This window comes from Acomys russatus, chromosome 18 (assembly GCF_903995435.1).
Source record: "Acomys russatus chromosome 18, mAcoRus1.1, whole genome shotgun sequence".
Taxonomy (NCBI): domain Eukaryota; kingdom Metazoa; phylum Chordata; class Mammalia; order Rodentia; family Muridae; genus Acomys; species Acomys russatus.
In genome coordinates, this window is record NC_067154.1 from 60604752 (window position 1) to 60616847 (window position 12096).

At 46.8% G+C, this 12096-nt stretch overlaps 1 protein-coding gene across 1 annotated transcript in view; it reads left to right on the plus strand.

The window, feature by feature from the left end:
• Ipo5 (importin 5) overlaps positions 1–12096 on the plus strand; it is a 36492-nt gene that overhangs the window by 15045 nt on the left and 9351 nt on the right. The window contains exons 7-15 of the mRNA XM_051160983.1: positions 564–686; positions 771–891; positions 3063–3150; positions 4971–5077; positions 8795–8919; positions 9004–9093; positions 9170–9343; positions 9757–9975; positions 10909–10992. Coding sequence (XP_051016940.1) covers positions 564–686; positions 771–891; positions 3063–3150; positions 4971–5077; positions 8795–8919; positions 9004–9093; positions 9170–9343; positions 9757–9975; positions 10909–10992 — 1131 coding nt within the window. The remainder of the gene's footprint in view (positions 1–563; positions 687–770; positions 892–3062; positions 3151–4970; positions 5078–8794; positions 8920–9003; positions 9094–9169; positions 9344–9756; positions 9976–10908; positions 10993–12096) is intronic.

The window sequence follows — 12096 nt, forward strand, 5'->3', positions numbered from 1 at the left end:
TGTGGATACAACTAACACTATTTAAAGTAAATTGTTAGGTTGTAGGCTCAGATCATATGATTCCCCATTTTTAGAACTAGTTGGCTTTGTGATCATGGAGGGGTCCATGATGAGAGAATCTTATGACTCCCTCGTAGGCCAGAGGCACCTGGCCTTGGCTCCTCTGGACCGTTGTTGGTTAGCAAGAACTGGATCTCCCGGGAGATGGCCTTCTAGTTGAGGAGTTTTCATCGTGGTGGGAGGTCCCCGTTCTCCAGGTCCTGCCGTGCTGTGTTGTTGTCACACCGTGCTCACACGTGTGTTGCTTCATCATGGTGTGGGTTTGCCTTTCCCAGGACTCAGGCTTGAATCTCTTTTGTTCTGTGTCTTTGTTGTTGCTGTTGTTTGTTGTGTGTGTGACATTCCTCAAAAGGAGGATGATCTCCTGATTCTGAGTAGAATGTTCACATTTGCCTAATTGCATAGGCCAGACACTGAGCTGCTCCAGAGTGTTTTGACCAACGAGGCATCACCCCACAAGGTGAGTCTTGAGCCCACATTTGTTTTCTGTTTTATCCCTGTAGGCTGTCAATGACTCGTGCTACCAGAATGATGATTCAGTCCTGAAATCCCTCGTCGAGATTGCTGATACTGTTCCGAAGTATTTGCGGCCTCACTTAGAAGCAGCTCTACAGCTAAGTCTAAAGGCAAGCTGGGTCCCACGGTCTGTGTGCTGCTGCTGCGCTCCAGTAGTCTAACTGCTTAATGTATATACACATTTGTCTTTGTAGCTGTGTGGAGACACTAACCTCAATAATATGCAGCGCCAGCTTGCCCTCGAAGTGATTGTGACCCTGTCTGAGACTGCGGCTGCAATGCTGAGAAAGCATACCAATATTATTGCACAGACTAGTAAGTCAGACTCTACAAATACTCCTGTGATGTGGTACAGTTGTTGGGTAAATTTGCTAGGATTTGTGTCATGTCTCAGCTTTATTCAGGATATGAGTATGTGTTGAAAGTACGTTGAACAATGGGGAGACTGTCCATGTTTGCGTGAGCCCAGTATTGTGGATCCGCTTTTAGGACTTTGCAGATCGCTGGATTTGGACCTAAAATTACATTCTTCGATCATCTGCATCATTCATAGAGTAGAAACTAATGCAGAAAAGATAGGCATCTGACAGCAAACTGAGGCGTAGAGCATGGCCGTGGTTCTCTGCTGTGAAGGCAGGCCACGGACTGCTGTGCTGCTGGGCCAGCCTAGCTCTTCAGGAGCTGGTAGGCGTCTGAGCTAGGCAGGAAGGAGCAAGGGCCTCCACTATCACCTTCCTGTCTGCAGTAGCAGACTGAGGGTGGAGGCAAAGGCAGCACTGCTCGTGGGTCACTTGTTTGTTAGCACAGCAAGAACACTCAGGCCGTGAGGAACACTACACGAGCAGATGGGACCCAGTCAGAGACTGTTCAGAGACTGACAGGGTGAACCCACTGCCACTTCAGTCAGAACTGTACCAGCTGGTTGTAGTGGGCCTGATCTAAGAACGCTGTCCTGAAGAGCCAGAATGGTCCTCACAGCTGCCAGGGCAGCATTAATTGCTGCAGGTAAAGGTGCTGGCAGGATAGGGAGGGTCAGAGCACAGGGTTCACTGGAAGCAAACGCGACCTGGGAAGTAGCTCATCAGAGGGACTGGGACACCTGTAGAGCAAAAATTCCAACCCAGATATGTTAAAAATAATAGTTTAGGGTTGATGAAAGATCCAAATAAGTATACATAGGTTTTATAAATAGAAGTTTAATAGAAAAATATTTTGCCAGAGATTAAGACATCGCTATATTTGTAAATACTAAAAGAACCATCTGTCAGAAGATAACGTTCAAACTAGCAGAGTGTAATCCAGGCCACCCTGGGCTACATGAAACCCTGTTTAACAACAGTGAAACCCTGAGCTTAAGAAAAAGGATAATTTATATATGTATATATACACATACACACCCAGCAAAGCTTTGTTAGCTAGAAAGGAAATTTGGGGTTTTTTGTTTGTTTTGGTTTTTGGGTTTTTTCGAGACGGTTTCTCTGTGTAGCCTTGGCTGTCCTGGACTCCTTTTGTAGACCAGGATGGCCTCAAACTCACATGGATCTGCCTGCCTCTGCCTCTTGAGTGCTGGGATTAAAGATTGTGTGCCACCACGCCCCACCTAGAAAGGAAATTTGTAAGACAGAATTCTGACTTAGCATTGCTAAGCCTCACTAAACACGAGGATGGCTGCTAAGTGTGTACTGCTGCAAGGTTTGGTGGCACCAGGTGGTGATGGGAAGGGAGAGCTAGGACAGGACGGGCCTCTTGGGCTTCCGTAGCTGTGCGACCTGGAAAATTAGGAGAGGGGTTGAGAGTTATTCTTACAGCCCTTCTGGAAAGTTCTGCCACAAGTTAAAACTGGGGGAGTGGGAGCAGATTTCTGTATTTGGGGTATGATTTACAGAACACAATAAACCTACCAATGTTCACAGGCTCTCGGGTCCCTCTGTGGAACAGCTGGTATTTTATGTAGACCGTTTCAAGCCCTCTTACATAAGGCCTACCTGGACAAGTTGGAGTCATGTCCCCCCTCTACCTTATGTAGGTCCCAGCATAAAACTCAGGTTGCCAGGCCTCTGTGTCAAGCACCTTTCCACACTGAGTGATCTTTTTTTTTTCCTCCTTTTTTTGAGACACGGTTTCTCTGTGTATCCTTGGCTGTCCTGGGCTTGCTTTGTAGACCAGGCTGGCCTCGAACTCACAGCAATCCACCTGCCTCTGCCTCCGGAGTGCTGGGATTAAAGATGTGTGCCACCACACCCGGCTCACTGAGAGATCTTGCCAGCCCATCATAAATATTCTGAACTGAGCTTCCTTAAACAGAAGGGTGTAGAGCTTGTGCTGGAGAGGGTTGACTGGAAAAGTGTTCTTGTGAGGAAAAAATCAATCGTGCGTGTGTGTGTGTGTGTGTGTGTGTGTGTGTGCGCGCGCGCGCGCGTGTTTAAAGAAAACACCCTGTTGACAGAATAAATTCAGTCTTGTGAGGTATAAATTGTTGGCTTTAGTTCCTCAGATGTTGACGATGATGGTGGATCTGGAGGACGACGAGGACTGGGCAAACGCTGACGAGTTGGAGGATGATGACTTCGATAGGTAATCTCACCACAGGGCCAGAGAGCCTAGGGGTGCTGGGGCAGGGGACTCTGGGGGCTCTGGAGCCCTGCTGTTTGCTCACCATTGTTGTATCTGTAAACTGAGGTTAGAATTTGCCTTTCTGGGGCCAGGCGTGATGCCGCACACCTTTGATCCCAGTACTTGGGAGGCAGAAGCAGGCAGATCTCTGAGTTCACAGCCAGCCTAGTCTACAAAGAGTTCCAGGACAGCCAGGGCTATTACACAGAGAAACCCTGTCAAGAGAAAGAAAACAAACAACAACTAAATTGCCTTTCTGTTATATGCATTTTTGTATGACATAGACAATATTTTATTTTTCATATATAATGTGTGTTAATAAAATTTGCATTTTTAATGCATGTTTTTTATTTTGAGATGATTTCTCTGTGTAGCCCTGGTTGTCCTGGGCTCACTCTGTAGGCCAGGCTGGCCTCAACTCAAAGAAATCCGCCTGCCTTTGCCTCCTGAGTGCTGGGATTACAGGCGTGCACCACCACCACCCGGCTTAATGAATGTTCTTTAAACAACATTTGAATCAGGAAAAATACCCCTCACAACAACAAAAATGCTTCTATTAGTCTGGGATTTTCTTCAAGAATTAACTCTGTGTATGTTTGCATGTGTAGTGTGTGTGTGTTTTAATAAAATTAGGGTTCTCAGAATAATTTGAGCAAAATTCCCCAGGAAGCACCACATTCCCCATTATATGGTGATTACTTTCGTAGTGATGCAAAGGTGACCAGATTTGTACGCCAAATGAACACAGTTGCCCTGACTTATTTTGGCTTAGGCCACTAAGAATACAGATCACATGCTCTGTTCTGTTACTAAACATGCCTAGAAAGCAGAGATGGGTTTGGCCGAATTTCTTTCCCTAACTCAGTTTCTTTGACTTGTTTCTGTCTGCCCTGTGCACAGTACTTAAATTTAGTTGCTTCAGGAAACTGCTTTTTCAAAAAACAAGCAAAATGTTTTGATTAAATTCTTTACTTTTTGTTTTGTTTTTGTTTATCCAGACAAGCTGTTGGACTTGATCTGTAGACCAGGCTAGCCTCAGAGTTTTGCCTACCTTTGAGTGTACTACCACACCTGTCTGTCTGTCTGTCTATCTTGAAAAGAGACTTTTTTTCTGGGAGCGATAAGATTTCTCTATGTGTATGTGTGTGTGTACAGGTACACACTTGAATGTATGATGTTGCGGTCTTAGCAGGTTGAGGAGAGATGTCTCTTTGGCCTGGTAACTGACGTGCAGCCTGGAGACATCCTCAGAGACCTGATCTTAGAAGCAGTTGGGCTCACAGTGGTGGGGATCCTGGTGGCTATCAGCTTGTTTCAGGGGTCTTTTCTGTCACAGGTGAATGGAATGTGTTTCTAGGAAGAAAGACACTTTCCTTAACAGTTGCTTTTACTTAATTTTTGAAAATTAAGATCCAGACAACAGGACAAAACAAAACTCTGGTAACTGATTGAAGTGTTTGTGTGCCAGACTAGAGGCAGAGACTCCAGCACCTGTCCCCAAGTTAGCATATGGAGTTTTTATTTGCCTCAGTTATTTTTCTCTAACTGAAGGGTTTTTAACTCAGAATTTTACATAAAAAAACTGAATTCTTCTCAGTTCTGGTCAAATAACATGTTTAGAAATATTGGCTCTATATGCTTTTTTTTTCTCCCCCGCCCCCCCTTTTTTTTTCCTTTCTTTTCTTTTTTTTCTTTTTTTCTTTTTCTTTTTCTTTTCTTCTCTTTCTTTCTTTCTTTTTTTTTTTTTTTTTTCGCTTATTCTAGTTTTGTTGTGTGTTTAGCAATGCAGTTGCTGGTGAGAGTGCATTAGACCGGATGGCCTGTGGACTGGGTGGAAAGCTCGTTCTGCCAATGATCAAGGAGCACATTATGCAGATGCTTCAGAACCGTAAGCGCCCTCTCCTCAGCTAGCCTCCTAGCACCGAGCCCTCTCCTCAGCTAGCCTCCTAGCACCGAGCCCTCTCCTCAGCTAGCCTCCTAGCACCGAGCCCTCTCCTCAGCTAGCCTCCTAGCACCGAGCCCTCTCCTCAGCTAGCCTCCTAGCACCGAGCCCTCTCCTCAGCTAGCCTCCTAGCACCGAGCCCTCTCCTCAGCTAGCCTCCTAGCACCGAGCCCTCTCCTCAGCTAGCCTCCTAGCACCGAGCCCTCTCCTCAGCTAGCCTCCTAGCACCGAGCCCTCTCCTCAGCTAGCCTCCTAGCACCGAGCCCTCTCCTCAGCTAGCCTCCTAGCACCGAGCCCTCTCCTCAGCTAGCGTCCTAGCACCGAGCCCTCTCCTCAGCTAGCCTCCTAGCACCCAAGCCCTCAATGGCCAGGCTGTGGGCAGCTAATCTGTGTGCTTCTAGAGTGCGTAGCCTAGTTCTTAATGAAATTCTTCTGTTCAGCCCAAGCCAGGCGTGCTGACGCATCCCTGTAGTCCGTCCCAGCACTGGTAACCTCTTGGAGGTCATAAGATCAAGGCCAAGCAAGACTATTTAGCAAGACCCTGTCTCAATGCTGAAGAGGTTGATCTTATTTCTCTAAAATTAGTACATAGGTGGAGAAATGAAAAATTCGTTAAAAAGAAGTTTTTCTTGTTTGTGGGTTGTTAGTGGGTTGGTTGGCTCAGCTTTAGGGGTTGGGGGGGGTAGGTCTAGCTGGCCTGGAAACACTGAGGCATAGAGCACGCAGCTGCAGCTAGCACTTGGGAGAAGAGGTGGACAAAGATGAGAGCTTCAGGAAACCCTGTCCATAAAATGGTACGTAAGTAGATGTAGACAGACAGACAGATGACAGACAGGCAGGCAAGTAGATAGATAGATAGTGTGGCTTGAAGACTGAAAGTAAAAGAGGAAACATTTTGTTGGATGGAATTAGATACAAAGCCATGTATGTTAACAAGTATCTGTTCATTGGCCAGCCTGTGTTCCACAGTTTATATCAGTCCCATACTATTGTTACTTGTGCTTAATTTTAATTTGCCTTTTAATTAAAAGGTTGATATGCACGATCATTTTTAGAATTTTAAACACAAATGTGTGTAAATTCCAAGTTTTTTTATACAAAGGAGTTTGCTGTTAAAAGTTGACTGACAGGCGTCTCGGCCCAGTGTACATGTAGCTTTGTGGCTGCTTGCAGGCCTCGGCCTTTGTTCGCTGAGCCTATCCACATAACAAGCTGGCTCCCTCCTGCCACTGCGTAGCACAGGTGATTCCCATGGAGTACTGCCATGCTCCTGAAGAGCTGCTGCAGAGACGGCGGTGTAGCTTACGTAAATCTCTCTGTATGCACCTGAGGGGTGGACCACAGGAACTGTGAGGGCAGCCTGGGCCCTTGGTACACAGTCACTCTTTGCTTTTGTCTTAGGGTGCCGGGTTGAACCATGTCGCCACATGCTAAGCATACTCTGTCCCTAAGTTGTCCCTAGTGACCTGGGGGTCTTAAAGAGAGGCAAATGCAAGGCATTGAATCAAGCCCTTTTCACTGGTCATCTGCTTAATGACAGGAGTCTCCCGCCCTCCACCCACCCCATGCTTCTGCATGTACACGTGCGCACTTGTTCGTGTATGCGGACGCTCCGCCGCCATGTGGGTCCTAGATTCAGAAGCTCAGGTTATCAGGCCTAGCACCGTTTACCCACTCAGCCATCTTGCTGGTTCCAACCCTAGACTGTTTTGAGATAGAGTTTTACTATGTAGTTCTAGTTGGCCTGGAGCTCAGAGCTGCCTACCTCTGCTTCCTGAAAGCTGGGATAAAAGGAGTGTGCCCCCACACCTGACCCTAGACTTAAACACTGTCACCATATATGTAACTTAAAGGGGTTGCTAGGATAAATAAATTTTAACTTTTGAGATTTTATTGTGAAAAAGTGAAGCCCAGAGACATTAGAGCAAGCTGGACAAGACAGTCCACTCATCGTGTTCACAGAACTAACCGTGTGTTGGAGTTAGGGCCTTGCTGTGTGTCCTTGGCTCGCCTGGGGGTGCTAGTAGACCAGCTTAGCTGACCTTCAGTTTAAAGCGATCTGCCTGCCTCTGCCCTTGGGTGCTGGGATTGGAGGGCGCAGCACCAGGCCTGCTTAGGAAGACCACTGTTGTGAAGAATAACGATTATCTAAAGCGAAGGAGAGGTGCGAGTGGCCCTGCATCTGTGGGGACATTTTTAAATGCTTTAGGTGAGTTCTCATGTTCCACACATCATCAACTCTGGAATGTTGTATCTTGTTCTTCAAAGACCATGAAAGAATAGTATAGAGATAATTTTGATGTAGTAACACCCCTCGAGAAAGGGCCTTGAGCCATCATCATTATTACTTTAGTGTAAACGGATGTGCTTATGTGTGGCTTACTGTGCTCTCCATAGAATCTGAGTGTGCACAGCCTGTGTTGCTGTCCTGCTTAGAGATGGATCAGGATGTAACTCAGGGCTGAGAGCACTTGCTTAGCTTAGCATGCCCAGAACCCTGGGAGTCCCCACCACCGCACATGGGAGAGCACAGCCCTTCCTGACCCAGAAAGATGGCAGGCTGTGAGCTGCTGACCTCCGCCTCTAGTTTTGTTTTGTTTTTTCTTTAAATTACACTTAAATTAGTTAAGTGTTAGAGTCAATTTGTTGAGGTGACATGTTCCTCAGCACACATGAAGGCACAGAGGACAACTTGGTGGGACACTCTTCTTCCACCAAGGGCCCAAACTTAGGTCATTGTAGCTAAGGCTGGCTAGCAAAAGTCCTGATCCTCCTGCCTCTGCCTCCGCAATGCTCCAGGATTGAAGTCATGTGGTATAATGCCAGGTGCATTTCCTATTTAATAAACCAAACAAACAAATATGTGGGGGTCCACTAAAATAAGCAGTGATGAATTCATGTTCTGTTAACCAAAAAGCAGCTGACATTTTGTTGTTGTTCTGTTTTTTGAGACAGAATTTCTCTGTGTAGCTTTGGCTGTCTTATGATGTAGTTTTGTAGACCGGGCTGGCTTCAAACTCACAGAGATCCACCTGCCTCCCACCTCCCTGAGGGCTGGGGTTCCAGGCATGGCCTACGATGGCTAGGATACAAGTAAGTTTAATCAAATGAAAACTTTTGGGAAAAGAGAATCTTTGCCCTTAGCTTCTTTTTAAAGGTATCAGTGAGTTGTCTGTAGCCAGTAAACATGGCAGTTTGTGACACAAGAAGCCCCGGAATTTGTAGCCGACAACGAATCTTCTAGGAAAACTTGTTTTGCATTCTTGTTTATTTTGGTCCCTGAGATGGAACTCAGAGCCTTGTGTAAGGTGGGTTAGCAGCCGTCATAGCCCAGCCCGGAATGACTGAGGTACTCTTGAAAGTCAGGCAGTAAAGTGGGTTTGGTGACAACGCTGGTCATAGCAAGTGAGGCAGGTGGTGGCAAGCTCAGCCTAGGCTGGACATCTAGCAAGGCCATGTCTGTTTGACAGGAGGAAAGAAAACCAGCCCAGTTAGGTCAAGGTCCATTTTTCTAAAATGCTCCCTAATGAGCCCCACCTTGCTTAGCCTCGGGCCGGTCGAGGCCAGGATGGTGTGGTGTGGCTGTAGAGAAAAATTGAACAACTATTCCATTTCTACCAGAATTAGGATGAGAGGAGGTCTAATCCCTGTTGCTTCTCACAGCTGACTGGAAGTACCGGCACGCAGGACTGATGGCGTTGTCTGCCATTGGTGAAGGGTGCCACCAGCAGATGGAAGGCATTCTAAACGAGATCGTCAACTTTGTCCTGCTCTTCCTCCAGGACCCTGTGAGTACCCATAAACACCTTATAACTACTGTCTACCTCATGTGGAGTCTGTTGCCATTACTAACACAAGGAAACATGTTCTAGCACCCAAGAGTCCGCTACGCAGCCTGCAACGCCGTGGGTCAGATGGCTACAGATTTTGCGCCTGGTTTTCAAAAGAAATTTCACGAGAAGGTGTGTAAGAAGTCCTCAGTTGCCCACACACTTTAAAAGGAGGCTGCATGTCTCAAAACACTGTTTGATTTTCCAGGTGATTGCAGCTTTGCTTCAGACCATGGAAGACCAAGGCAACCAAAGGGTGCAGGCCCACGCCGCCGCCGCCCTCATTAACTTCACTGAGGACTGCCCCAAGTCACTGCTTATTCCATACTTGGACAACCTGGTGAAGCATCTGCACTCAATTATGGTCCTCAAGCTCCAGGAGGTAAGCTCCAAGAGCTCGGAGCCTCGGCATATGACACAAGAGTGGCGGGAGGCAGAGTTTAAAGTCAGCCTTGGTTACGTACAGCAGCTTAGGGCGTGATCCCAGCTGCTGGCTCCAAGTGTGTGAGGAGTCACAGCAGGGATGTTTCTCAGGGACACAATGGGACAGCATAAAATAAGTGACATAGGCCAGTAAGCAAAAGATAAACTCTTACATACAAAGAACCACGAACGAGAGAGTCCAGACTGGCATTCTACCAGCGGCTGTGCTCTGAGACAGAGCAGAGCTGTGAGCTGCTGACCCCTGGAAGGGCAGCTACAACTACTGTTTCAGAAACACGTGGTAGGAACTGTAAGGGAAGGAGGGCGAGAAGTTCCCGTGGTTGTTGAGACGGTTTCTTTCATGTCTTCCAGCTGATTCAGAAAGGCACCAAGTTAGTTTTGGAACAAGTTGTGACATCCATTGCATCAGTTGCAGATACTGCAGAAGAAAAATTTGTCCCCTACTATGATTTGTTCATGCCGTCGCTGAAGCACATCGTTGAGAACGCAGTGCAGAAGGAGCTGAGGCTGCTGCGGGGGAAGACCATCGAGTGCATCAGCCTCATTGGCCTGGCCGTCGGCAAGGACAAGGTCAGAGGCTGCAGCCGCGCTCCCTGCCGACAGGCCCGTGGGCTGCAGGGGGATGCTTTTCAGTCTGGTAACTGACTCTCTAATGCTGGGGAGCGTTTGGTTTTTGTTAGTTTGGTTTTTGGATTTTCAAGACAGGGTCTCTGTGTAGCCCTGGTTGTCCTGGAACTCACTCTGTAGACAGGCTGGCCTTGAACGCAGAGGTCTGCCTGCCTCTGCTTCCCAATTTGCTAGGCTAAAATATTGTTGTTACCTTGTGGGTTGTTTTCTAAGGACCCCGAGCCTAAGCAAAGGGGGGAGGGTGGTTGAGAGAGAGAGAGACTTCATGTCTGGCTTTGAGGCTTTGACCCAGCTTTGAGACACTGCCTGGTTGATTACCATGGAGACTGACCACAAAATCTTTATGCAGTGACTTCTATAAAGCAATATAAATTTTCCTTATATTCCAATTAAATTTTACTTTTTGAAGTACATTAGCTGTAAACTAAATTTTACACTATTAAAAATGTCTTGCTTCTTTTTACCTTCAGTTGGAAGCATGGTTCTTAGAGCATTATGCTAGCTATACAATGCAGACAGAAACTTCTGAATTCTATCTGTGTGACTATGACTCAAAAAAGGAAGAGATGGTGGTTGTTGCTGTTGTGCTGTTTTTAATTAGTTTTTATTTATTGGGAGGATGAGGAGTGCCACACATCAGCATGCATGTTAAGGTCAGATAACAATTTTCGGGAGTCAGTTCTCTGTCCATCAAACTCCTTTACCTACTGAGCCATCTTGCTGGGCCTGGATACAAGCTTATTTCGGTGGCTTGGGTTTTGGGGGTGATGGGTCTTGTTCTGCCAGTGTTTTGTTATTGCAGAAGAAGCCAAGCTGGGTAGCAAGAGCACGCGCTTCTCTGATGCATTAATGAGACGTCTTTCCTGCGTGTTGTAGTTCATGCAGGATGCGTCAGATGTGATGCAGCTATTGTTGAAGACCCAGACAGACTTCAACGACATGGAAGACGATGACCCTCAGGTGAGCAGCGTGCAGCATGAGCCTATGCAGTGTTTATTGAGGCTTTGCTTGTTTGCCTGCATGGATTTGTGTGTGCCTTGTGTGTGTCTATAAATGGTTGTGAGCCACCATGAACAGCAAATGCTCCTAACCCATGAGCCATATCTCCAGCCCAGATGTTAGTTTTCATATGAGTCACAGCTTTCAAGAGATGCTTTTAATTTAACCCCTGGTTCCAAAGACATGACATGGACTGCCGGAACTGTGCTTTCTCAGTCAGTGCACTGTTGGTTGTTCCTGCTTCCTCTGGTCTCTGGTTTGTTACTTTTGTGAGCTCTGCTTGGTTTCTGGAGCAGAACTGTTCAAAGTTGTGCTGTAGGCTTTTCCTGAGTATGCAGGACTCAGATCTTTCTCAAAGGTAAAGTATATCAGTTGGGTGGCTCTTAGCCCTTTGCCGTGACGTGCCCCCCTTGTCAGAAGCAGCCCAGGAACCCGGCAGTCTCAGAGGTCCCGGTGCACGTGCGGACACTCTCCCCACAGCCCCTTCCATGAACCTCAGAAGGAACATCTGTGTGCTCACGTGCCTGTCTGGATGTGTTTTTCAGTGGGGTTTGCAATGCTAACACCTCACTAGGCACTGAATAATTACTGGACGAACTTCCAACCTTACACATGCTTCCTGTGACTATTTCTCAGGCTTAAATAGGAAAGCACCATTGTCCAAAGGCAGAATATCCTCGGGTTTGTTTGTTTGTTTGTTTGTTATTTTCCTTTCTTCGCAATGTGGAAGTCTGTAAATACCCACTTATTTTTGTGTAGACAGCAAAAGGCTTGAACACAAACAGCTGCGAATGGGGAAGCTGGCTATTCACTGAAGGGCGGTGTAAAGCACCACAGGCCGCCTTCACGTTCGCAGATACACAGTGCTTGGCACATAGAAGCCAGCCACCGAGCAATTATAGGACGAATGGGTTTTCTATACAAATTAAAACTACTTTGATATTTCATTTTGTGTCCTTCCCTGTGCCCCCTCCCCCAGCAGAATGGCTATTATCAAGCAAACATGTGACTGCATGCTAGAGTACATTAACTTAGAGGGTGTTGGCAATGAAGAGCCCTCATTCT